This window comes from Petaurus breviceps, unplaced genomic scaffold (assembly GCF_028583685.1).
Source record: "Petaurus breviceps papuanus isolate PSGF00001 unplaced genomic scaffold, PetGlider_PUasm1.0 164, whole genome shotgun sequence".
Lineage (NCBI taxonomy): Eukaryota > Metazoa > Chordata > Mammalia > Diprotodontia > Petauridae > Petaurus > Petaurus breviceps.
In genome coordinates, this window is record NW_027185735.1 from 13,067,211 (window position 1) to 13,095,003 (window position 27,793).

The window sequence follows — 27,793 nt, forward strand, 5'->3', positions numbered from 1 at the left end:
GGGAGAGAGAGAGAGAGAGAGAGAGAGAGAGAGAGAGAATGAGAGAGAGAGAGAGAGAACAAACCCAGGAACCTTTTGAGAAACCTACATATTCATAGTAAGTATGAGGGACATGGATCTAGTAGAAGAGACTGAGATGGAGGGTGAGAGAGAATAAAGAGTTGAGAATGACACCTTCATTTTGAACCTAGGTGACTGGAAGGGGTGATGGTACCCTTAATAGTAATCTAAAGTTGGGGCAAGAGGAGGGCTTTGGGGAAGATATGACTTCAGTTTGGGAAATGTTGATCTTGAGATATCCAAGGAACATCCAGTTTGAGATAGTAATTTAGCAAAAATCTCCAACTAGAAGCCAGAAACAAATGGAAAATAGCTAAGTATGATGAAGAGTAGTATCATAGTATGGGAATGGAAATAAAATAAGACTAACTATAAACCATGGTATAAAAAGAATCAAATGGTAATCATTATTAATAACTACAAACTGATTTACATTAGAACTATTTTGTGGTAGTTTTCATTTCAAACAGCAAAGATTAGAATAGTAGCATACATGAAGTCTTCCTCCCTGACAACTCCTTTGATTGCATTACCATCATGGCTAAGTTTGAAAATACCCAGTTCTGTTACATTAAACTACCTTCCTAGTCAAAAGAATTCATCAGAAATCTCATAATCTCTATTGTTTGCTTTCCAGATTTGTTTGTTTTAAAATATTGATCCTATATTCTTCATTAGATTGAAAAGTCATTGACAATGGTAACCATGTTTTCACTATACCTTCACCGCAATATCTTCCACAGTGTCTTGCTACAATGAATAATGAATATATGCTGTTGAACAAATGGTTGACTGGATATTCCCAGGTTTATTTAGTAATCACAAAGTCACATGATTAAATTTTTATATCTCACTTTAAATTAATGGCTTTAGATTGCTCTAGAAGCATTTTCTAGATCTTTTCTATAATGATTTCTCAATTATGGAGTTTTAGGACTCTGGAAAAAAATAGCATTTTCCATGTATTTTAAAAATAGCATTTTAAAAAAATTAAATTTTAATTAAAAATTAAATAATATTAAATTAAATTAATTAAAATAAATTAAATAAAAATTAAATAATTAAATAATAAATAATAAGAATTAAATTTTAATTAAAAATTAAAAAAATTTTAAAAATATTTTTAAAAATAGCATTTCCATGCAAAGTATCAATCACTGTTCCTATGGACCTCTAACAGATTGAAATACTGAATCATAAACCAGAAAATGGAACCCTGAAATCAATGAAGACCTCAAAATGTCAGCTATCCTTTCACTCTTGGTAAATTATCCAGATTTTAAGTGCTTATACTGTGCTAATCTCTACAGATATAAAGAAAGGAAAAATATGGTATGGTCCACACCCTCAATAAGCTCCTATTCTGTTGGTTCAACAACCATGTACAAACCAGATACATAAAGTATAAATGAAAGATGGACCACTAAGGTATATGGAACAGGATTTAAAAAATTATTTGAAAATTAGAGTTCATTAGTTCTCAGGATCCTAGGGAACCTGCTTGTTCTATGGCTTACAAGAGATTTGACTAAAGTGAAACAATCCAGGTCCTGTTCTTCAAAACACTATGAAGAAATATAGCAAAGTACATCCCAACAAGTTCCAATAAGAAGAAGATGAACTATATGTATGGAAATATTTATAGCAGCTTTTTGCGTTGGCAAAGAATTAGAAGTTGAAGGGATACACATCACTGGTAATAGCTATTAAGTTATGGTATATGATAATGATAGAATATTATTATGCCATAAGAAATGATGAAGGAGATAGTTTTACAGAAACCTGGGAAGATTTGTATGGACTGATGAAGTGAGCAGAACCAGAAGAGTAACTTATATGATAATAACAATATTGTGAAAACAACTTTGAAGGATTAAGGAACTCTGATCAATGCAACTACCAGCCACAATTCCTGAAGACTATGAAATATACTATCCACCATCTTAAGAGAGATGATATATCAAGAGGACAGATTAAAATGCATAATTTTTTTGTACATGATTAATGCAGTAATATGTTTTACTTGACTCTTAAAGTTTATAATAAATATTTTTTTGTTTTTGTTTTTTCTTTCTTAGTAGGGAGATGGGGGAGACAGATTTAAAAATAAAATTTCATTTATAAGGAAACATCACAATCAACTTAGCAAACATTGAGGATTGTCACCCTTTATCTGATACATGAACCACCTACTATTACTATCTGTGATCATTAGGAGGCCTAATTTCTTTATTTTAAATTTCTTTCAAAATTTTGAAGCATACAATTTTATCCTCTCTTCTCAGAGATTATCTGAAATTTCTGCTGAAGATGTCATCTGTCACTCTCTTGGATGAAATGTAAAAACAACTCAATGGAAGAACACAGACTGGCATGACAGGATTTTGAAATGGCAGGCAAATACTTGAGGTTTTGCAGTTACAAATGCAACATCCTAAATAATTGGCTGATATTTCTTTGCCACCATTTTTACAACAGCCTCTAATCTACAGTTCCAAATGAGCTCTCAGTGATCAAACTGCAATGCATAGAAGCACACAGGTAAAATTTGTCATACCCAAACTCTGGTATATAGATTTTTTTGTGTGTGTGTGTGGGGGGGGGGGGTTTAAAATGGAAATGGATCCTACAATGGAAACTAATTAAGGGGATTAGAAAATATCAGCAAAGAAAAAAGCAATAATCTCAAATTTCTTACTCACTATGTTTATTCTCTCTCTGGAGAAAGCTTATGGAAAAAATGCTTTTCTTTTTCTGTCTCCATTATTAATTCTACTGTGTAACATAAACACCAGACAAAATCATCAGCTACTTAATTACAGATATTTATGGCAAATATTGAACTTTTCTTGGAAGCAGGAAATTCTTTTGTAAATTTTTCTTTTTGCCCAGTATGAATATAAATCACACATGTGCTTATTTTCTTTTATTCATTATTTCTGGAAACCAGAGGATGTCCTAAAATCCTCTCTCAGAATAGTGATAAAATATCCCACTAGCTGAAACTGAGATTCAACTTGTTTTCTTTTTTTTCTTTTCTCAGATGTCAGTACTCACCTTTAGCTTGTGTTCATGTTCCTTGTTGACTCGGGAAAGCAACTGAGCTTTTCTTCTATTAAGAGCATCAATGAGAGCATCACATTGGGCTACCAGGCAGGCTTCAAATTCAACACTGTTCTCCTGTACAAAAAGACAAATAAACATATCACAGAAATGAAATTCTAGGATCACATCCACACTCTAAGGAAATTGGTAGAAATGAAGTTCTCTGATCCCTGCAATCTGTCAAAATCCTTATTGAAGGGAATGAAAGAGTATTTCTCAAGATAATTCATTTAGGCATGTATATATGCATATATATATATAGATATATATACACACATATAAATACACATAGAGCATGTATATACACACAAATATATCTGTCTATCAAAGAGTGTTATTCTTTTAAGTTCTTTCAGCCAGGATAAAAAAAAAAACCCTTCCTCTAAAGTCAATTTATTGAGATAATTAATTGGTATTAATATCAGTAACAAAACTCTGGTATATAGATTTGGAGGGGGCATTGAAAGTGGAAATGGATCTTACAATGGAAACTAATTTAGGGGATGAGAGAATATCAGCAAAGAAAAAAAGTAATAATCTCAAATTTCTTACTCACTATAAAAAAAAGGCCCCAGGTAAAGGCCTCCTAATATGTGATTCTCGATACAGATACTGATTTGAGAAGAATAGAATGCTCTCAGGAAAAAAAAAAAGCTGTATTTATTGACAAATACATAAGAAGTAGAGAAGGTTAGGTACTTTTCACAGACTAGAAAATAGCCAGAAAACTGAGAGGAAGTAGATTATCTTAACAGTAATAAGACCTGACATATAATGCTTTAAGATTTTCAAAGATCTTTACATACATTTTCCTATTTGGGACTCAAAAGTGCCCTTTGAAGTAGGTATTATGGATATTATCCCCATTTTACAGAGGAAGAAACCCAGCCTCAGAGGAATTTCAGTAATTTGTTCATGGTCACACAGTAAATGTAAAGAATGGAATTCAAATGCAAATCTTCACTCCAAGGTCAATATTCCATCTACTTTATCTTACGAGAAATCAAATTGTCACTAGATTCAGGGAATATAAAAAGAAACAATATCCAGACTTCAAGCCTAGGCATTGTAGTTAATTGACATGTTAAAAATGGCAATTCTTTAGATATTTAGAACACGCCTCAAAGTCAGGAAGCCCTAGGTTCAGCTCCTACCTTTAACATATACTGGTCAAGGGACTCTTGGCAATAACTTAATCTCTCAGTGCTCTAGGAAATTCTCCAAATCTAAGTTGCAGAGGTGTCAACTTGTGTTGATAGAAGGAATTTATTCACCTGGGCATAACCTCAAAAAAATGAAATCATGGGTATTATCTTTATCTTAAACATTATCTGTATCTTGATTGACATTTTAAATTTTTATTGGTACCAAATATCAGTGGACAGTTAAAAGTTGTCTAATATAGGTAATTTTCTTTTTCATATTAATATTTCCTACCTATTCAAAAATTATATATGAAATATGAAAGAACAGTTGCTGATATAAAGTTTTAAAACATGCTTTTCCCATGACATTTACATTTTAGATATAAATTTTTATCTCAGAGAAAGAATTTGAACACATCAGTACATCTTTTTTTTTTTTAACAACTCCCTTACATATAACAATATCATTTGTTGTATATATCTTCATTTTTATTTTTTTCTCTTGGATAATATTTTATTTTTCCAATTGCATATAAAAACAAATTTGCATTTTTTTAAACATTTTAAATTTCAAATTCTCAAAAAAGAAACCACACATCAAAAATAAAGAAAAATAGGATACTTTGATCTGCATTCTAGCTCTATTAGTTCTTTCTCTGGAAATGAATAGGAGTCTTCAATCATCAATTCTTTGGAATTGTCTTGGATGATCATATAGCTGAAAATAGCGAAGTTATTCAGAGTTGATCATTGCACAATGTTGCTGTTACAGAGTACAATGTTCTCCTGGTTCTGCTCACTTCACCCTGCAACAGTTCATGTAAATCTTTCCAGGTTTTTCTGAAACCATTCTGCTCATCATTTCTTATAGCACATGGTATTCCAATACAACAATTTATTAGAACTTATTCATTCATTCCCCAATTAATGGGCAGCCCCTCAATTTCCATGTTTTTGCTATCACAAAAAAAAAAGCTGCTATAACTATTTTTTGTAAAAGAGGTAATTTTTCTTTTCTTTTAAAGATCTCTTTGGGATATAGACCTAATAGTAGTATTACTGGCTTGAAGGATATGCACAGTTTTGCAGTCCTTTCGGTATCATTCCAAATTGCTCTTCAGAACAGTTGGATCAGTTCACAACTCTACCAATAGGGCTCAATTAGTGTCTCGATTTTTCCACACCCACGATCTACTTCAACATTTGTTATTTTCCTTTCTTCCATAATTAGTCAATCTTATAGGTGTGAGGTGGTACCTCAGAATTGTTTAATTTGAATTTCTCTAATCAATAAGATTTCAAGTATTGTTACATAACTATAGATGACTTTGATTTCTTCATCTGAAAACTGCCTGTTCATATCCTTTGACCATTTCTCAATTGGGGAATGACTTATATTCTTGTAAATTTGACTCAGTTCTCTAAATGAGAACTTTATCAGAGACACTTGATGAAAAAATTTCTCTAGCTTTCTGTTTTCCTTTTAAAATCTTGGCTGTATTGGTTTTGTTTCTGTAAAACCTTTTAAATTTAATATAATCAAAATTATCCATTTACATTTCTTAAATCTCTATGTCTCTTGTTTAGTTCTAAATCCTTCTATTATCTATTAATCTAACAAGGAGATTATTTCATGCTCCTCTAATTTGCTTATGGTATCACTCTTTATGTCTAAATCATGTACCCATTTTGACATTATCTAGGCAAACAGTGTGAGATGCTGATGTATAGCTAATTCCTGCCAAGCCATATTTTTAGCTTTCCTATGGTTTTTTTAATCAAATATTAAGTTCTTGTCCCCAAAGTTCAGATATTTGAATTTATCAAGTACTAAATTACCATGGTAATTTACTACTTGTATTGTGTGCCTAGTTCACTGGTTCACTACTTTATTTCTTGACCAGTACCAGGTTGTTTTGATGATTACCACTTTGTAATACAGTTTGAGGTCTAGTACACCTAGAACACCTTCCTTCACATTTTTCTTGAATTCCTTTGACATTCTTTTTTTTGGAGGGGGGAAGGCAAGGCAATTGGGGTTAAGTGACTTGCCCAAGGTCACATAGCTAGTAAGTGTCAAGTGTCTGGGGTCAGATTTGAACTCAGCTCCTCCTGAGTCCAGAGCCAGTGCTTTATTCACTGCACAACCTAGCTGCTCTGTGCTTTGATACTCTTGACCTTTTGTTTTTGCAGATCAATTTTATTTTTTCTAGCTCCATAATTTTTAAGGTAATTTGATTAGTATGGTACTGAATAACTAAATTAATTTACATGGAAAAATTTTTATTGTATTGGCTCAACCTACACATGAAGCAATTGATATTTTTCCAACTGTTCAGAACCAACTTTAAAAGTGTTAAAAGTGTTTTATAGGGGCGGCCAGGTAGCACAGAGAGTAAGAGCACTGGCTCCAGTGTCAGGACGACCTGGAGATCGAATAACGGGCTCAGACACTTAGCACCCACCCAGAAACACCTGGCCGTGTAACCTTGAGCAAGTTACTTAACCCCAATTGCTGAAGGGTGGCGAGGTGGCTCAGTGAGTAAGAGCACTGGCTCCAGTGTCGGGATGACCTGGATCAAATCTGGGCTCAGATACTCAGCACCACACCCAGAAATAACTGGCCATGTAACCTTGAGCAAGTTACTTAACCCCAATTGCTTTTAAAAAAAGTGTTTTATTAGTTCCTGGGTTTGTCTTCACAGGTAGAGTTCCAAGTGTTTTTTATTGTCCATATATGTTTTAAATAGAATTTCTCTTCTCTTTCATCTGGGTTTTGTTGGTAATACAAAGAAATGCTGATAATTATGTGGGTTTACTTTCTATCTTGCAACTTTGCTAAAATTATTAATTATTTCAACTAGTTCTTAAATTGATTTTCTAGGATTCTCTAAGTACACTATCATATAATCTGGAAAGAGCTAAGGTTATGTTTCCTCATTGTCTATTCAATTTCCTTCAAGTTCTCTTTCTTGTCTTTTTGCTACAACCAGAATTTCTCATGCGATATTGAATAACAGTGATAATGGATGCTGTTCCTTCACTCCAATGTTATTATGAAGGCATCTAGCTTATCCTCATTACATATGCTTGCTGATGGTTTTAAATAGATATTACCCATCATTTTAAGGAAAGCTTAATTCATTCCTATCTGTTACAGTGTTGTTTTAAAAAAAAATAGGAATGAGTATTGTATTTTGTCTAAAGTTTTTTTCTGTATCTATTGAAATAATCTTATGATTTCTGTTAGTTTGTTATTAATAGGGTCAATTATGCTGATAGTGTTCCTATGAGTAAACCAGGTCTACATTTCTAGTAAATCTTACCTGGTCATAGTGTATGATCTTTGTGATATATTGCTGTAATCTCCTTCCTAGTATTTTACTTAAAATTTTTCATCAATATTAATTAGGGAAATTGCTCTATAATTTTTTCTTTCTTTTTGCTCTTTCTGACTTATGTATCCACACAATATTTGTGTCCTTTTAAAGGAATTTGGTAGGGTTCCTTCACCTATTTTTCTAAATAATTTATATTGCATTGGAATTAATTGTTCTTTAAATGTTTTGGTAGAATTCACTTGTGGACTTGGGACTTTTTTTTCTTAGGAGTTCATTGATGCCTTGTTAAATTTCTTTTTCTAAGATGGGATTATTTGGGCATTCTATTTCCTCACCTTGTTAATTTGGGAAATTTGCATTTTTGTATTTCCACTTCATTTAGATTGTCAAGTTTACTGGCATATAATTTGGCCAACTAGCTCTTAATAATTGCTTTAATTTCATCTTCATTGTAGATGAATCTTCACCTTTTTAAGATTTCATACTGGTTATTTGATTTTCTTCTTTCTTTTCTTAATCAAACTAGTCCATTATTTATCTATTTTGTGGTTTTTCATGCAAACAGCTCCTAGTTTTATTTATTAGTTCAATTGTTTTGCTTTCAATTTTATTAATCTCTCCTTTACTTTTTATGATTTCCAATTAGCATTTAATTGGAATTTTTAATTTTTCTTTTTATGTTTTTTAAAATTGTATGTCCAATTCATTGATCTGATTTTTCTCCATTTAATTGATGTAAATATTTAAAGATATTATTTTCTCCATACCACCTGGGCTGCATCCCATAAATTCTGGTATGTTGTCTCATTGTTGTCATTCTCTTTAATGAGTTTATTGATTTTTTTTCTATTATTTGTTCTTTGACCCATCTTTTGTTAGGATTAGATTATCTAGTTTCTGATAATTTTTAATCTATAAATCCACAGCAATCACATTGAATGTAATTTTATTGCATTATGATCTGAAAAGGATTAATGTAACATTTCTGCTTTTTTGCATTTAGTTGTGAGATTTTTTAATAACCCACTACATTGTTGTTTTTTTGTGTAGATACCATGTACCACTGAAATAAAGCTATATTCTTTTCTATTCCCATTCAATTTTCTTCAGAGGTCTTTCATATCTAACTTTTCTAAAAGTCTATTCATTTCCTTAACTTCATTCTTGTTGTGTGTGTGTTATTGTTGTTGCTGTTACATTTATCTAGTTTTTAAAGGGGCAAATTGAGATCTTCCAGTGGTATGGTTTTACTGTCTATTTTCTCCTGTACCTCATTCTACTTTTCCTTTAAGAACATGGCTCCAGCTTCCACCTTCCCCAATCCATGTAAAAGGGGACTCTAAACAAACTTTGGAGCTGCAGAACCCACAAAATGACACAGAGAAGCTAACCTCCCACTGAGGACAGCCCAGCAGGCCAGCAGGAATTGGCCAGCACAGTGCTCTAGGAGCTGAGCCCAGCCCCATGCCAAGGCTTTAGCTCCAGGGCAGGCCTGACCAGCCACCTGCTTGAGGGACTCCAGATCAGCAGCAGCTGTGGCCAGTTCGAGATTTATCAACACAAAGATGCAAAGGACAAAGTGAGAGGTCAGTGCAGTCTGGATTTTGGGACCCAGTAAGTGGGAGTCCATGGCTTTTGCCCTGAGAAGCCACTGAGATTCCTGGTACAGCCAGCCAGAGCAACGTGGCAGCTTCAGCTCCTGGCCTGCAGAGTGTGGGGGGACCAAGCACCAGTCTGAGGGGTAATCGCTCTTGCTTTAACTTTCTTGGAACTGGATTGCAGTCTAGGGTAGAGGTGCTGGGGTGTGTGTCCAGCTAGCCAGAGCAAATAAGACCTGAGAGAGGGCACCAATCTAATGCCTCCAGCAGCTGAGAAAACCCCAGCATTTGGGATGAAAGCTCCTCATCTGGTGGCAGAGTCCTACTGTAGCATAAAGCCCAAAAGTCAAGTGACTGAGGGGCAACATGACCAGGCAAAGGAAACAAAGCAAACAAAAGATTCCAACATTAGACTCCTATTTTGGGGACAAAAAGGAGCAAAGCATAGAACAGGAGGAAGACAGTGAAGTCAGAACTCCTGCACCAAAAGCTTCAAAGGAAAATAGGAGCTGGTTACAGGAAAAATTGGGAAGAGAAAAGAGAACATTGCAATAAAATTATGAAATGAGAGTCAACAGCCTGACTGAGGAAAATCAAACCTTAAAAAATAGACTAACTCAAAAGGCAAATGTGGCTCAAAAAGACAATGAAGAGGAGAATGCCTTAAAAATCCAAATTTGCCAGATGGAAAAAGAATCTCAAAAGCTCAATGAGGAGAATCATTGCTTCAGAATTAGATTGGAGCAAATGGAAGCTAGTGACTTTATGAGAAATCAAGATACTGTTAAACAGATCCAAACAAATGAAAGAATAGAAGGCAATGTGAAATATCTCATGGGAAAAACCACTGACCTGGAAAATAGATCCATGAGAGATAATTTAAAAATTATTTAACTACCTGAAAGCCATGATCAAAGTAAGAACCTAGAAATCATCCTCCAGGAAGTTCTCAAAGAACACTGCCCTGATGTTTTAGAACCAGAGGGCAAAATAGAGGTTGAAAGAATGCACCAATCACCTCCTGAAAAAAGATCCCAAGAAGAAAATTCCTAGGAATATTATAGCCAGGTTCCAGAATTCCCAGATTAAGGAGGGAATATTACAAGCAGTCAGGAAGAAACAATTTGAATATTGTGGAAATACAATCAGCATAACCCAGGGTCTGGCAGCTTCTACACTGAGGGATCGAAGGGCTTGGAATATGATATTCTGGAGGTCAAAGGAGCTGGGATTAAAACGAAGAGTCACCTACCCAGCAAATCTGAGTATCATGTTTCAGGGGAAAATGTGGTCATTCAGTGGAATAAAGGACTTTCAAGCATTCTTGATGAAAAAACCAGAGTTGAATAGAAAATTTGACATTCAGATACAAGAAGCAAGAGAAGCATGAGAAGGTAAACAGGGAAAAGAAATAATAAAGAACTTATCAAAGTTGAACTATTAACATTCCTACATGGAAAAACAATAATTATAACTTATGAACCTTTTCTCAGTAGTTGAAGAGAATAGAAATATATATGTCTACATATGAGGGTATATGGGCATATGAACACATATGTGAATGTGTGTAAATATGTTTACAGGTATACATAGAAGGCACAGGACCAATTTAACAGGAAGGGATGATACTTGAAAGGTAAAATTAAGAGGTGAGAGAGTAATATAATGAGAGGATATGGGGAGAGACAGAATGGGGTTAACTATCTCATACAGAAGGGGCAAGGAGAAATGGTTACAATGGAGGGGAATAATAGGAAGGCAAAAGGGAATGGTTCAACGTTATTCCCATTGAATTTGGCTTGAGGAGGGAATGAAATACACACTAAATAGGGTATCTCACCCTCCAGGAGAGTAGGGGGGAAGGGGATGATGGAAGGGAAGGCAGGCTAGGGGAGAGGGAAGTTGGGAGCACCCACTTTTGAAAAGGGATGGGATCAAAGTAGAGAATAGAACAAGTGGGAGGTGGGATAGGAGGGAGGGAAATATAGTCAGTCTTTTACAATATATCTACTATGTTATTGTTTTGCATTAGCCACACATGTACAACCTATACTGAACTGCTTATCTTCCCAGTAAGGATGGGAGATAAGGGAGGAAGGGAATGAATCTGGAATTCAAAGTTTTAAAATCAAATACTCAAATATCTATATCTATTTATATAGATATAGATATGTATAGAGATACTATTATTTATACTATTTTACATGTAATTGGGAAACTGGGGCATAGAGATCCACTGGAAAAGTCAAAAGGGGTATGGGAGAAAATATGGGAGAGAGCAGATTGAAGGAAGGGATATCCTGTGGGACTGCTATTTTGGGGCAGTGGGTAGGGGAAAAATGGGGAGAAAATTTGTAACTCAAAATCTGGCCGAGATGAATGATGTAAATCAGAAGTTAATAAAGCATTTGAAAAAAAAAAGATATGGATGCTATACTATGTGGTGCATTTATGTTTAGTATTGATTAGTATTGACATTACTTTCAGCAAATTGTAGTTTCCCTGCTTGTCTCTTTTAATTATATCTTTTTTGGCTTTTATGTTGTTTGATGTCATAATTGATACCCTTGTTATTCTCCTCCCCCCCCCCACTTCAGCAGAAGCATAATAGATTTTCCTCCAACCCTTTTACCCTTACTCTGTGTGTTTCTCTCTTTCAGGTGTGTTTCTTGTAAAGAACATATTGTAAGATTCTGGGTTTTAATCCACTCTCCTATCCACTTCTGTTTTTGTTTTTTAGATTTTCTTTTTTGCTTTTTGGAGGGGGGAAGGTAGGGCAATTGGGGTTAAGTGATTTGCCCAAGGTCATACAGCTAGTTTTGTGTTGTGCCTGAGACCACGTTTGAACTCACATACTTCTAACTCCAGGACCAGTGCTATATTAACTGCACCACCTAATAGCCCCTCCACTTTTGTTTTTGAGAGAGTTCATTGTTTTCACATTTACAGTCATGGCTATTAAATAATACTATTACTATTATAACTAAATATTATTACTAACTAATAATTACATCCAATTTATTTCCTTTCCATTTATACTTTTCTCTTTCTCTTCTTTCATCCTGTCCCTCCTCACTAGTGCTTTTTTCTGACCATGACTTTTCCCAAACCCACCCTTCCTCCTATCAGCCCTTGCTTTTTTATTCATCTCCCCTCCTATTTCCCTATATGGTATGATAGATTTCTTTTTTTTTTAAAGCAATTGGGGTTAAGTAACTTGCTTAAGGTTACATGGCCAGGTGTTTCTGGGTGCTAAGTGTCTGAGCCTGGATTCGATCCAAGGTCATCCCACCTCTGGGGCTGGTGCTCTTACTCACTGTGCTACCTAGCCATCCTGGTATGATAGATTTCTATACACAACTGAGTATGTATGTTATTACCTCTTTGAGCCAATTCTAATGAGCAAGGTTCAAGCATTGCCTACTTCCCCTATCTTCCCCTCCATACTGTAAACGTTATTTTGCATCTTTTTATGTAAGAAAATTTACTCTATTTTGTCTCTCTCCCTTCTCTTTTCTCCCAGTGCAACCTTTTTTTCTCATTTCTTAATTTAATTTTTTAATATCATCCTTTCATAGTTAACTCACACCTGTGCCTTATATGCACATTCCTTTTAACTGCTCTAACTTGTAAATCCTAAATTTTTATGAGTTACAAGTATTGTCTTTATATGTAGGTTTTAAACAGTTTAATTTTATTAAATCTCTTATGACTTCTCTTTCCTATTTACCTTTATATGCTTCTCTTGTGTCTTGTGCTTGAATGGTCTTTTCATCAGGAATACTTGAAAGTCCTCAATTTCATTAAATATCAATTTCTTCCCTAAACAATTATATTTAGTTTTACTGGATAGGTGACTGTTGCTTGTAATCCAAGTTCCTTTGACTTTTGGAATATTATATTCCAAGTTCTGCAATCCTTCAATGTAAAAGCTGCTTAATCTTGTGTTATTCTGACTGTGGCTCCATGATATTTGAATTGTTTCAGGTATTTGCAATATTTTTTTCCTTGCCTTGGGAGCTATGGAATTTAGCTATAATATTCCTGAGAGTTTTAATTATGAGATATCTTTCAGGAGATGATAGGTGGATTCCTTTAATTTCTATTTTACCCTCTGGTTCTAGGATATCAAGGCAGTTTTCCTTGATTGTTTCTTGAAATATGGTGTCTAGCTCTAATGTACTATTGGTGGGATTCTGAACTCATCCTGGGCTGGGGAACCAGTGACCTTGAGGCTGTATTTGGCCCACTGGGTCCTCAAGTGTGACCTTTAACTGAATTCCAAATCCTTTTATTAAGGGAATTTGTTCTGTGAAGTTTCAATTCAGTCAAAGGGACCCAGTTGGGGATCCAGAGGGTCACATGTGGCATTGAGACCACTGGTTGCCCATCTGTATATCAAACCACTCTGGAGAGCAATTTGAAACTATGCCCACAGCGCAATCACACAGTGCATACTCTTTGATCCAGCAATACCACTACTAGGTCTGTATCCCAAAGAGATCATAAAAGAGGGAAGGACCTACATGTAAAAAAGTTTTTGTAGCAGCTCTTATTATTGTGTCAAAGAATTAGAAATTAAGGGGATACCCATCAGTTGGGGAATGGTTGAACAAGTTGTGGTATATGAATGTAATGGAATACTATTTTGTTAAAAGAAATGATGAACAGATTGACTTCAGAAAAACCTGGAAAGATTTAGATGAACTGAAGCAAAGTGAAGTGAGAACATTGTTCCCAATAACACAAACATTATGTGATGAGCAACTATGATTGACTTAGCTCTTCTCAGCAATACAATGATCCAAGACAATCCCAAAAGACTCATGATGGAAAATCATATCTACATACAGAGAAAGAACTTAAGGGAATCTGAATGCAGATCAAAGCATGCTATTTTCACTTTTTGTTTTTTTTTTCTTTTTGCAAACTGTTTCTTCTTTCACAACATGATTAATATAGAAACAGGTTTTCTGAGGTTGTACATATATAATGTATATCAATTTAGTTACCATTTTGCTGGGGGGAAGGAATGGAGAGAGGTAGAAAATTTGTAACTAAATTTTTTTTATTAAAATTCATGTTAATGTTTTTTACATGTAATTTTAAAAATATGATAGTATTAGAAATACTACAAAAAAGAATGAAGGATCAACAACAACAACATATTACTCAGGCTTAGATTTTCGAAATTTCTTTTTTGCATTTATCTTGAGTTTCATGGGGGTTCTTTTGCTTCCTAGTTATCTTTAATCGAATGCTGAATTCATTACCCTGTTGTTGCACTGACAAAATGTTTAGCAATACACTTTTTCCAATAAGGATTTATTTGATTGCATTCCAAAGGAAGGAAAGAAGGAAGGAAGGAAGGAAGGAAGGAAGGAAGGAAGGAAGGAAGGAAGGAAGGAAGGAAGGAAGGAAGGAAGAAAAGAAGGAAGGAAGGAATGAAGGAAGAAAGAGAGAAAGAAAGAAAGAAAGAAAGAAAGAAAGAAAGAAAAAGAAAGAAAGGAAGGAAGGAAGGGAGGGAGGGAGGAAGGAAAGAAGGAAGGATGGAAAGAAGGAAGGATGGAAGGAAGGAAGGATGGAAGGAAGGAAGGAAGGAAGGAAGGAAGGAAGGAAGGAAGGAAGGAAGGAAGAGGATGCCTAAGCTCTTTTTTGGGTCATGGTTTTCAGGTAGTTTAATAATTCTTAAATCATCTCTCCTTGATTTATTTTTCAGGTCAATTGTTTTTTCAATTAGATATTTCACATTTTCTTCATTTTTTCATCCTTTTGATTTTATTCTTATCATTTCTTGATGTCCCATGGAGTCATTAGCTTCTCCTTGTCCAATTCTAATTTTCAAGGAATTGTTTTCTTCAGTGAGCTTTTCTACCTCCTTTTCCATTTGGTTGATGCTACTTTTTCAGAAGTTCTTCTCTTCAGTGAATTTTGTATCTTTTTTTTCCCAGTTGGCCAATGTTGTATTTTTTGGGGGGGAGGGAGGGGGAAGGGCAAGGCAATTAGGGTTAAGTGACTTGCCCAGATCATACAGCTAGTATTTGTGTGTGTGTAAGTGTCTGAGGCCGGATTTGAACTCAGGTCCTCATGACTCCAGGGCTGGTGCTCTATTCACTTTGCCACCTAGCCATCCCCCCTGCCACTCTGTTTTTTTTTAGGGTGTAAATCATTTTATTTTTTTAGACTGAGACAATGTTTACAATAAGTAAGCAGAATAAACTCTTTTTAACGCTAAGAGTGAGTTAGGTTTTTTTCCTACTAGAATTGTACGGGAGCCAATTTTACAAGCTGAAAAAGATTATTAGAAGACTAGAAAAATTGGGGGCCAGTGCAGAAGTATGGGTCAATGACCCTCTCTTCCTGTTGCCATTCAGAGCTCAGTATAAAAGTGAAGATCTGAGCCAGCCATCTTCTTTTCATAATCAGCATCAAACCTCTCATTCTGGGCTACAGTGAAGGTGTTCTTTCTTCCAGTCTCCAGTAGTACCCTTCCTCATAAAGGGAGAGATGGTGTGGTCCATGATTTCATCAGGGATGGTGCTGTAGTTGGTCATGGGGTTCTCATTCATCTTCTTGAAAGATGTCTGTTGGACAATTTGATCCTTTGACAACAATGTCCTCTGGCAGTGGCCGTCCCACAGATTCTGTGATCTTCTGAATTTCCCTCTTGGGATCGTTCTTCATGTCTTCATTGAAGAGGTAGAGAAGTGGGTACCGCTTCCTCAACTCCCACCATTCTTTTACGTGCTGGTACCAGGAGCAGTAAGATACTTTCTCAGTCATAAAAGTCTCGAGGAAGTCTTCCCAGGTCCCAGGACCTGGTGTACCTTTGCCATCTTATAGAAATTGAAATAGGAGACTGCTACATCCTTGGCATTTCTTACCATGTAGATGATCTTGATTTTCTGATCCAGCAAAGCCTGAGGGAGCAGTGACAGAGGCAGGTGGGTCTTGAGTAGTCGAGGTGCAGGTGTTTCCTTTAGAGCCTCCATGCCAGACTTGGCGTAGGTGCTGATGAGAACATCATCAGGCCAGACCTGCAAATCCTTCATTGGCTCAAGAGCTTCAGCAAAGTACTTGATGAGTGGAATACCATTCACGTACGACAGAGGTGGGCAGGAGTGGTCTTGGATCAGCTCCATCCTGAGTTTTCTGGATCTGGAGATTTGTACTGGTGGGAAATCAGTGTCTTGGAGTGAAGCCCCCATGCTGCTTTTAAAGGAATTTTCTTCCGTGGATTTTTGTACCTTCTTTAACATTTAGTCTATTATGTTTTTAAGGTGTTATTTTCTTTAGTAATTTTGTGCCTCCTTTACCAAGCTATTTACTTTTTCTTGCATAACTTTTTTTTCTTTTCTTCATTTTTCCCCTGCCTTTTATTTAATTTTTAAAATACTTTTTGAGCTCTTCCAGGATCTGAGACTGGTTCACCTTTTCCTTTGAGACTCTGACTCTGCTTTGATCTCATTGTCTTCTTCTGAATTTGTGTTATCTTCTCTGTCACCATAGTAACTTTCTAGGTCAGGTTCTTTTTTTTAATATTTGTTCATTTTTATAGCCTTTTTCTCAACTTTTAACTTCATGTTAAAGTTGGGCTCTGTCTCAGGGTGGAGTGGGCACTGTCCCAAGCTTCAGGTTTTTTTTTTGGTCCTGCTATCTTCAGAGCTAGTTCTGTGAGTTTCTAAGCTTCAGTTCTTCCTAGGTGATATGATCAAAGGAGAGGTGTAGTCACTGCTCTTCTGGCCTGTGCTCTGATCTGAGTGACCACAAGTACTCTTTTCTGCTCTGGAACTGTAACCAGGGCCCCTTCTCCTGCTAGTCCTCATCCTCATCCTAAGACTGCAACTCAGAATCAAAAAAGTATAATGCAACAGATTCCCGCACCAAATTCCATGGAAGGGTCTCCTATAATCTCCTTCCGACCAATTCTATAACCCTCTTACCATCTATGGCCTGAGAGTTTCCAAAATCATCACCGCTGCCATTGATTAAATAGTCCCCCAAGACTTGCTGCTGCTTTGCTGGGACTCAGTCTGACTTGGAGCAGCTGGCACTGGACTGCACTGCATTTTCATCCCAATGAAGTCGACCTTTCTTGTCAACCTTCAAAGTTGTGTTGGACTGAAAAATTGTTTCATCCTATCCTGTTGTTGGTTCTGCCCCTCCAGAATTCTTTTTGAGGCATTATTATAATGTTGGTTAAAGGAGAATTTGGGAGACTTCAGGTAAGTCCCTGCTTTTACTCCACTATCTTGACTCGGTCCCCGACCTGTCTGTAGACATCCTTCTTGATATCTTTATTTTTTTAAATAGCAATTTAAAATTTCACTAGCTACACCTATATATTATTTTAAATCATTACACAATGAAGTAATTATGTAACATTTAGTTACAAAGTAAAGAAGTAAACTTATATGCTTTCCTTTTAAAAAGATAAACCAAATCCAAGTCTTCTGTTGAATAGTGAGAATGAAATTTGAGATGGGAGAAGGGATAACTTGGCCTGCCAAATAAAAATTTGGTCCCAAAGTCATTAAGAGCAATATACTGAGGTCACCTCATTGGAATATATATGTGCATGAACCTCTGCCCTGGACCTTTTCTAATACACACACACACACACACACACACACACACACGTGATTAGAGACTCTTTTTGATCCTCCATTTTGTACTCGTATGTGAGAGCCATGTCAAAGAAGATGAATCTTTGAACCAAAAATAGCAATGCTCCTAGTAGACTTTACTCAGTGACTCCATCCTCTCATTTTCTTTTTCTTTCTGACTTTGGAGAGTGTACTTGGGATCCAGGAGTTTCTTCCTCAAATTTCTCCCAGAGGAAATTGGTGGGGGTGGGTGGGAGATTTTGCTTCTCCTCTCAACCCAGGAGCCATGGTAACTACACACTCTTGACAGCAAGAATGTATACTTGCCTGGATGAATATAAGATTGGGTTTCAAGTCTATTGCTTCCTCTTCTGCTTTGGGTTTCTTTCACTGAGAGTAACAATTTTGAGATGGGTATTTCTCACCTTGGTGGGAGCCTTTTATGTTTGAGAGGTTGAGATCTCCTTGATATAGGTTTTGGTTACCTAATAGAAAGTGTTTTCAACAGCAAGTTCTCAAGAGAAGAAGATGGATAATGGCAGGATGTTATAAAGACTAAGAAAGCTGAAGCTATGATGTGGTTTGCTAGGAGATATGGACTTTTAAGTTGGAGACAGAAGGGGTCAGAAATTGTCAACAGGTGCACAAGTATCCTGGGAGATTTTACCTACCAGAAGTATATAATGGGAGTAACAGGTATCATGTTTTAAGTATTTGTCAATGCACACTTATGAATCCTTAGTGTTTTTTGCATTTATTGGAAATAGCTTAAAAGAAACAAATAACTGTCCTATAATTAATACACTTTGTACAGTACCTTTCTAAAAGGAACTTTCTAATTTCTTTTGTGTAGATCTTGGACATGAGCCAAACTACTCTTTGCTTAAGAGATTTTCCCAGAGTTCTACTCTGGTTTGAAGGTATAAGAAATATATGAGAGAAAAGCTAGTCATACTTTCTTTGGGAACAGTCTGCCCTTAGGCTGAATCTCTTCCACAGGAGTCTGGAATCAAGAATCCTCTGTAGGAAGGACCTCACTCCTTCATGGGTAATTAATCAGGATATAAAATCATATTTCACTGGGTACATGCTTTTCCTCAAAAAATGTGTATGAAGCAAAAGATTTGATAATTGCATTAATAATATTTATATCAATGTTGAATTTCTCAATTATTCCTGCATCACATTTAATGACAAAATGCATTTTAGGTTGCATCTATATCCAGGACAGAACAATGTGAGGACATGAATTCTCTATGGGATAAAGCTATTACTAATTCTATTATTTTTAGAGCAAAAAAGAAAGGATTCTGATTGGTGAAGCAAGATTAGAGAGAATTGAACGTTTTATCTGAGTAACAGCAAGAACCAACTGATGGGTTACTCTTTGGTATACTGGAAAAGAATAGAAAGTGTTTCCCTATAATTTTACTAGGGGAATGAGAGTTTTGAAATAAACAGAAAATTGAGGTAATCAAAGATGAGGATATAGCAAGTTCTCAAACACTTAAGCTTTAAAATGGCATTTCTATGTACAGATTGGCTAAACCAAGGCAGCAAATTTAGGAGAGGAGTTAACTATTTTGAGACAGAGACGCAGAGAGAGAGACAGAGACACAGACACAGACAGATGGAGGATATCATTATTTTAATATTCCATGCAATATACAGCTAGAGTGGAAACATGAATTGATGAATTCATGAGTTCTAAAATATTAAATGGGACTTCACTAATTTGGATCATTGTGATTACTCATGTGACATTGACTAGGAGATTACTGAATGAAAGAATGGAGAAAAAAACCTACTCTAAATGAAAAAAAAATCTAATTCATTGGAGAAAAAGAAGAGGAATTATCACTAAAATAAGAGCAGGAAATTTAGCTAAGTTTAATTAAGAATAAACTATAGCAAAACACTTTTAAAACTAACTTAAGGAACTATGGAAAATAATTGCACTGATAGCTCCCAAAGAAATAGACTTGAGTTATTTGTTCTATGTAACTGTTTCTAAGACATCAGAATCAATGGTTTTTCCCCAAGAATTAGGACTTCAGAGTGGAGAGTTACTTGAATATGAGATAATCCTTTGAAGCAGTCAGCCCAAATCAAACTGCAGGTATATAACTTTGGTTTCCTTGTCTGAAAAGCAAAATATCTATCTTATAGGGTTTTTTTGTGAGTTAATTGCTTTTTTTAATCATTGAAGTGATACATAAGTGTGAATAATGATTATAATGGTGTATACATATATATGTGAATTACTGGACAAAGAAGGATAGGAGGTTTTTTAACAACAGATAACAAGAAATGGACAAATTCTGCCTTTAGCATGATCACTTGTAAAGATTTTGGGAATTGTTTTCCATATCTAGTCATACCTGAATTTGCTGAACCATATTTCTCAGTTGCACCAGGAATTCTTTTGCTTCTTTGGCTCTATCTGATAATCCATTCAGAGCCTGGGACAGCTGACTCTGCAAAGAGAAAGAGAAAAATACAGCACTTGCAATCACATGAAAAAAATACTTAGTAAACTAAATCAAACTTGCTAAATTTGTACATGAGAATGAGGGAATTTCAGTCAAAAATTCCCCCTCTACTACCCAAGGATTTTGCTCTCTTGCAAATATTTTAGAGAGATTATCCTGAGATTCTATTGCAAATATTCTATTGCGGAATACCACCAGCATCTTGATCTCTCATTCCTACAAGTGGACGAGCCACCAAACAGCCAGGTTTACCAGTTTGTCACAGTCACTGTCACAGTCATGAAGAAAACAATATTTCCATGAATACAATGTAAATGGAAAGAACAACCACAAAACAAATGAAAGTGAATATTGCAAAATTCCAAAGAGAAATCTTGGGTCCAAAGAAAAGATATGAGAAAAACATCTCTTATTTCTTTACAGAGTTTAGGGGTCCACAAATATGGAACATTGCATATATTGTCAACTTTTTGATGTATTAATCTGCTTGGCTGACTTTTTTTTCCTCTTTTAAAATTGTTTATTATATGGGATCACTCTCAGAGGAGAAAGGGGGAGTGATATGGGATCTGAGGGAATTTAGAGTATATACAAATTGAATTTATCACTATAATTATTTTAAAAATCTAGTCATAGTAGTAACATTACCATCCTCTGAACAGAGGAATATAGAATTTTAGAACTGGAAGAAACTTCAGCAATCATCTAATCCAAACTGTACCCCAAAAGGAATTGCCACTATTACATACTGAATAAGAGATTGTTCAGTCCTTTCTTGTAGTTAAGCTCAGTGGTTTTGCTTGACTAAAAATTCCTCCAATGCATACAAGAAATATTCAGGGTAAATTGGAGGGATTGGAGGAATACAAAGAAAAAGTAAGATCAATGTGATAAGACTTCTAAGATGGTGGACTATTTTTGTTTAATGAAAAGTCAGGTCCTCATTAAATTCTTTTTTCAATGCTTCATTTTGACATTTAAGTAACTCTAGGTTCTTGAAGGCTAGGCCAGGGAAGTACAAGCTCCAACAGGTTCTACAATCTAGAAGGGCTTTAAGTCTGGGTTCATGATGGACAGTTTATCTGTTGTCTAGGTACCAGTATAACCAAGTTGAGGTAGCTTCATCTTCAGGTAATATAGAGGGTGATATATTCTTTTTTTAGTAGGTTTTTTTTTAATTAATTTGTTTGTTTACTTTTAGTTTACAAGATTCAATTCCACAATTCCTTGAATTTCAAATTCTGTCCCCTTCCCTCCCCACCCCCCTATGGCGGCATACAATCAAGTATAGTATCTGCAAATACTTTCACATTAGACATTAGTCAGGTTATAAAGACGGATTGTATCAGATGGAATGAGAAATGGTAAAGAGGAAATAAAGCCAAACAAGAAAAAGAAAAAGATCAGGTAGTTTGCTTCAATCTGGATTCAAACTCAGTTCTTTCTAGTTCTTTTTCTGGAAGTAGACATCTCTCCTCATCATGAGTCTTTTGGGATTGACTTATATCACTGCATTGCTGAGAAGGGTCCAATCTTCATCACACATATGTTGTGTCTGTAACTGTGTACAAATTTCTCCTGGTTCTCTTCTCACTCCGCATCAGTTCGTATAAGCCTCTCCAGGAAAATATGAAGTACATCTGCTCCTTGTTTCTTATTGCACAATAGTATTCCATTACATGCCTATACCACAACTTTTTTCAGCCATTCCCCAATTGATGGGCACCCCCTTAATTTCCAATTCTTTGCCACCACAAAAAGAGCTGCTATAAATATTTTTGTACACATGGGTCTTCCTCCCACATTTATGATCTCTTCGGGATATAGCCCTAGAAGTGGTATTGCTGGGTCAAAGGGTATGAAATTATTTATAGCCCTTTGGGCATAATTCCAGATTGCTCTCCAGAAAGGTTGGATCAGTTCACAACTCCAGCAGCAATGCATTAGTGTTCCAATTTGCCCACATCCTCTCCAGCATTTGTCATTTTCCTGTTTTGTCATCTTAGCCAATCTGACTGGTGAGATGTGTTACCTCAGAGTTGTTTTGATTTGCATTTCTCTAATCAGTGGTGATTTAGAGCATTTCTTCATACGCTTATAGATATCTTTAATTTCTTTCTCTGAAAACTGCCTGTTCATATCCTTTGACCATTTATCAATTGGGGAATGACTTGTATTCTTATAGATTTGACTCAATTCTCTGTATATTTTAGAAATGAGTCCTTTATCAGAGACACAGGTTGTAAAGATTCTTTCCCAATTTCCCACTTCCCTCTTAATCTTGGTTACATTGGCTTTGTTTGTATAGAAGCTTTTCAATTTAATGTAATCAAAATTAACCATTTTGCATTTTATAATGCTCTCTAATTCTTGTTTGGTCATAAAGTCTTTCCCTCTCCACAAATCTGACAGGTAAACTATTCCTTGTTTTCTGAGATTGCTTACAGTATCAACCTTTATATCTAGATCATGCACCCATTTAGACTTGATTTTGGTATATGGTGTTAGATAATGATCTATGTCCAGTTTCTGCCATACTATATTCCAGTTTTCCCAGCAGTTTTTGTCAAATAGTGCATTCTTATCCCCAAAACTGGGGTCTTTGGGTTTATCAAACTATGGATTACCATAGTCATTGACTGCTGAATCTTGTGTGCCTAATCTATTCCATTGATCCACTACTCTATTCCTCAGCCACTATCAAGTAGTTTTGATGGCTGCTGCTTTATAGTACAGATTAAAATCTGATATAGCTAGTCTACCTTCCCTAGCATTTCTTTTCATTAACTCCTTTGATATTCTGGACTGTTTGTTTTTCCATATGAATTTTGTTACTATTTTTTCTAGCTCTATAGCGTAGTTTTTTGGTTAAATTGATTGGTATGGCACTAAATATAGAATTTAATTTAGGTAAAATTGTCATTTTTATTATATTAGCTTGACCCAGCCCCAAGCAATTGATATTTTTCCACTTAGTTAGATCTGACCTTATTTGTGTGAAGAGTGTTTTGTAGTTATGATCATATAAGTCCTGGGTTAGTTTTGGCAGGTAGATTCCCACATATTTTATAATGTCTACAGTACCTTTAAATGTGATTTCTTTTTCTATCTCTTGCTGTTGAATTTCATTAGAAATATACAGGAATGCTGAGGATTTATGTGGGTTTATTTTATAACTTGCAACTTTGACAAATTTAGAGGGTAATATATTCCTGCATGAAAGCAAGGACTATGATATAAAGGGGCTGGGCTGGGACATGTGTCAGTGCAGGAAGAACTCTGGTGGATGAAATCAAGATCCTTATATTATTAAAGTAAGAAGTAAAAATGGAAATTAGATTAAGACCTAGTCATTTAAGAACTCAGATATTGGTCTAGTTGTTTCTCTTGAAAAAAAAAGAGCCTACATTTATTAAGTACTTACTAAGAGTCAAACACTGTGCTATACAGGGATGCAAAGAAAAAAAAAATTAGTTTCTGTCACCAAAGAGCTCATACTCTCATGAGGGAGATTAAATGGATACTGCTATGTATATACAAGATATATGCAGGGTAAATTGAAGGTAATATAAGTAAGGAACTTTCAGTGACGAGGATCTGGAAAGCTTTCTTGGAGAATGTGGTATTTTAGCTGAGACTTGAAGGAAACCAAGGAAATCAGAGGCAGAGAAAAAGAGGAAGAAAATTCCAAACATGAGGGATAGCCAGTGAAAGTACACAAAGAGAGAAGTGTTTTGTGTAAGGAAAATCAAGGAGGCCAGTGTCATTGACTCATAAGCTATGTAGTAAAATGTAAGAAGATTGTAAGGTAGGAAGGGGTGAAGTTATGAAGGGCTTTCAAAATCAAACAATCTTTTATCCTTAATCCTAGAGGTAATATGGAGCCATTGGAGATTATTAGAATAGAGATGACAGGGTTAGACTTGAGCTTTACAAAGATCATTTTGACAGCAGAGTGGAAGATAGACTGAAGTGGGGAGAGACTTGAAGCAAATACTCCAACCAGAAGACTATTGCAATAGTCCAGATACATGGTGATGAGAGTCTGCACTAAAATGGTGACAGTATTCAAGAGAGAAAGATGTTTTGAAGGTAGAATTAACTGAACGTGGTAACTGATTGGACATGGAGGATGAGAAAGTAAGGAGCTGAGAATAAGATGTAGGTTGCAAGCCTGCATGATTGCATGAAGGAATGGTACTCTCAACAGTAATAGGGAAGCTGAGAAGAGGGAAAAATTTTGGGGAAAATATAGTAAGTTCAGTTTGGACATTTTTAGTCCAAACTGCCTATAGGATATACGGTTTGAGATGTCAAATAAATAACGTTGTATTTGTATAATGAATACTGGAGGTCAGAAGAGAGGTTAGGGCTGGATAAATAGATCTGAAAATTCTCTATGTAGACATGAAAATTGAATCCATAGTGAGAAAACTAAATATTAATTTTGTATTTTATGATGATTTCATTCTGTAGTTCTCTAACTGCCTAAGCCATATTTCTTTGCTTCTGAGTTAAGTTCAGCAGTTCATGAGTCCAGAAGTTCAGTTTTCCCACTGAGGTAGTTTAAAATTCAGATGTCCTATAAATCATCTTAACTCAAAGAAATGCTTCATCTCTAAACAGCCTTGCATAATGATGTACAATTAAGGGAGATCTGTTATCTTACTAACAAACATTATAGAATGCAGGTTGGGTGCCAAAAAGTCTATTATTTCTGTTCAACCAACAAGAAGAGGACTCTATCAACCAATCAATCTTTCCAGATAGCAGAATGGAAGGAGGGGTTGTTGCTAGCCTGTAATGTAAGGTCAAGGAAAGGCAATTTCCCAAGGTTCAGAATACCAGCATAGGTGCTCTCCATTTTATTCAGTGACAAACCAAGAACAAAGTAGGTCAAAACATGACATCATTCAAAATACAGCATTTACTAAGGGTGATTAAATAATCTCCAAGTACTACCCCACCCCAGGACCTTCCAATCATTCAATCAATTACAAAGTCCCTGTTCTAAATACTACTCCACCCCTAGGCTATACCTTCATTTAGTCCACCACAAAACCCCTCTTCTCAAATGGAGATTAGTTTCCAAACATAAATAAACTACATTTATTTGTTCAACCACAGAACACAAAAAGGTCAAAAGTTCCCCACCCCTGGATCACAATTGAATCTACCCCAGAATTACATAAAGTTTAAGCACAGCACTTAATACCCAAATGGAGGTCTTTTCTTTATCTAGACATGAGGCAAGTTCTCAGCAATCTTAGTTCCTGGGGAGACAAGGCTTAGCAAGGCCATAAGATACATTGCCAGTCCCTTCATGAATTCATCCTCTGTCTGTAGAACAGTCCTAGAACCCCTGAAAACATTAGCAAAACCCTCTCCCAGAATTTCTGTAAACATACAACAAGAAAATCCTTCTTCAGGGCTTCTGAACCAACAGAAAGGTTCCCAGACCCCTGCAACAACAGCACTGTCCTACACCAGTGGATAGTATTCATTCTGTCTGCAGGACAGTCTCCAGACCCCTGCAACAACAGCACTGCCCTTCACCAGTGGACAGTATTCACTCTCTGTCTGCAGGACAGTCTCAGGGCTTCTTAACCAAAAGCCAGGTTCCAGGACTTCTTCAACAACTGGACTATCTTTCACCAGTGGACAAATCTGGCAAAACAACATCAAAACAGACAGACAAAGTACCAGCAAAACAGCCATGTCTCCTCAGTCCTTGGCAGCTCAGGGGGCAGGTCTCAAAAGTCCAGGGCAATTCAAAGTGGCTCTCAGCAGTCCTTCTCAGTCTCTCTGCCTCCACGAGGTGCTGCTTCCAAAAAGTTCTCCTGACTCTCTCTTGTCTCTCCAAATCTACGTCACCAGCTCCTCCCAGTTCAGGACTCTCTTTTCACATCAAGTCCATCCCACAGGTGGGATTAACAAGCTCTGGGTTTTAACACAATCAATTTGAAAAACCAAGCCAATACAGGGGAATCTTTAAATGCCATTACTATCACATAGCCCCAAATGTCCAGCAATTATATTATTTTTGCCATCTATGATACTTTAGACTTTGTGACTAATAAAATTATTTTCTACGTGTGACACTTCTTGTCCTTTGTTCTCTTGTACTTCCCAAAACTATATGAAGATTAGTAAGCCCCTTGCTGAAGAGTCCAAGATCCATTTTGTTGTTAACTCATTTTGTTCTCTCACCAATAAAATGAATGTCAGTACTTTAATTGCCTCAGTTTACCTTAATTTTCAAATGTAATGATAAGAAATGATTAGGTTACAAAGAGAGATAATATAGAGTAAGAAGAGAAGAGGGACCAAGAGAGAATCTGTGGTTAGTGAGTGTGGCCTGGATAAAAATCCAGCAATGGGGACTGAAAAGGCATGGTCACACAGGAAGAGAACCAGAGGAGAGTTGTATCATGAAAACTTAGAAGAGAGTATTAAGGAAAAGAAGGCGAGCTGACATTGTCAAAGGCTGCAGAGAGGTCAAGAAGAATGAGGACTGAGAAAAGGCTATTAGATTTGGCAATTAAGAGGTCACTGGTAACTTTGGAGTATTATACACATTTGGTTTTCTTCCAATGAAGGTAGTATAGAGTTTAGTAAGAACAGGAATATGCCAAAGAATAACAAGATTCAGGCCTAAAATTGAGTTATTTTACTAATAAGAGTAAGGTCTCTACACTATTGGTGTAATGATGAAGTTTATAAAATCAGAGCAGTTAGCTTATCTATTTTGAAGATGTGATCATGTGATTCCAAAATTTTTGAGTCAAGGAGACTGAATTCATAAAATGTTATATGACTACATAGTTTGATCTAGGAATCTCTGGTAAATACAATGATGAGAAAAGTTTTAACTAAGCCCGGATTCCCTGAGAACCACCTCATCAAAGATGAGCAAGAGTATTAGGTGATATAACACTCCAAAAAAACCAAAAGAAACACAAATAATCTATTCTCTCCAGTCCAGGAATGCAAAAAAGAAGCCGAGAATCCTACAGACATTTTGGAGAAGGATGAGAGATTAAGGAAGAGGGTGCCTGAACCTAGTGCAAGTTATTGTAAATGGTGGCTAAAATCAGAAGGGATTTCAACATCAGTATGTTGAGTCCTGTTGCAGGGGACAAAGCCAATTCCTAGTAAGGGACTATGGAAGGAGAGAGATACATGGAGGTGATATTTTGGGAGTGTGTGAACCTTACTTCTATTATTATGTTAGAGTTGCAGCAGGTGCCAAAGACAGTTGCTAGGCAAAAAAAGACAAAAGGGCTATGTAGCCTGCAATGGGGATTTCCAAGAAGCCGAAGGTTAAAGTCATCTTTAATATTTGGTAGGGCCTATAGAATATATTCTCATACCAGAGGACAAAGACAAATCCGAGTTGGTGACTAAACAGGGAGAAGTAAATGGAGATGAGCTTGAGGGTGGAAC

The 27,793-nt window shown here is 35.9% G+C and overlaps 1 protein-coding gene and 1 pseudogene across 1 annotated transcript in view; both read right to left on the minus strand.

Moving 5' to 3' along the window:
• The window catches only part of TRIM9 (tripartite motif containing 9), a 166,332-nt gene that overhangs the window by 71,469 nt on the left and 67,070 nt on the right, over window positions 1-27,793 (minus strand). The window contains exons 2-3 of the mRNA XM_069082409.1: window positions 20,237-20,332; window positions 3,118-3,240 (exon numbers count right to left, since the gene is read on the minus strand). Of these exons, the coding sequence (XP_068938510.1) occupies window positions 3,118-3,240; window positions 20,237-20,332 (219 nt within the window). The remainder of the gene's footprint in view (window positions 1-3,117; window positions 3,241-20,236; window positions 20,333-27,793) is intronic.
• LOC138156867 (sulfotransferase 1A1 pseudogene) lies at window positions 15,397-16,448 on the minus strand (annotated as a pseudogene).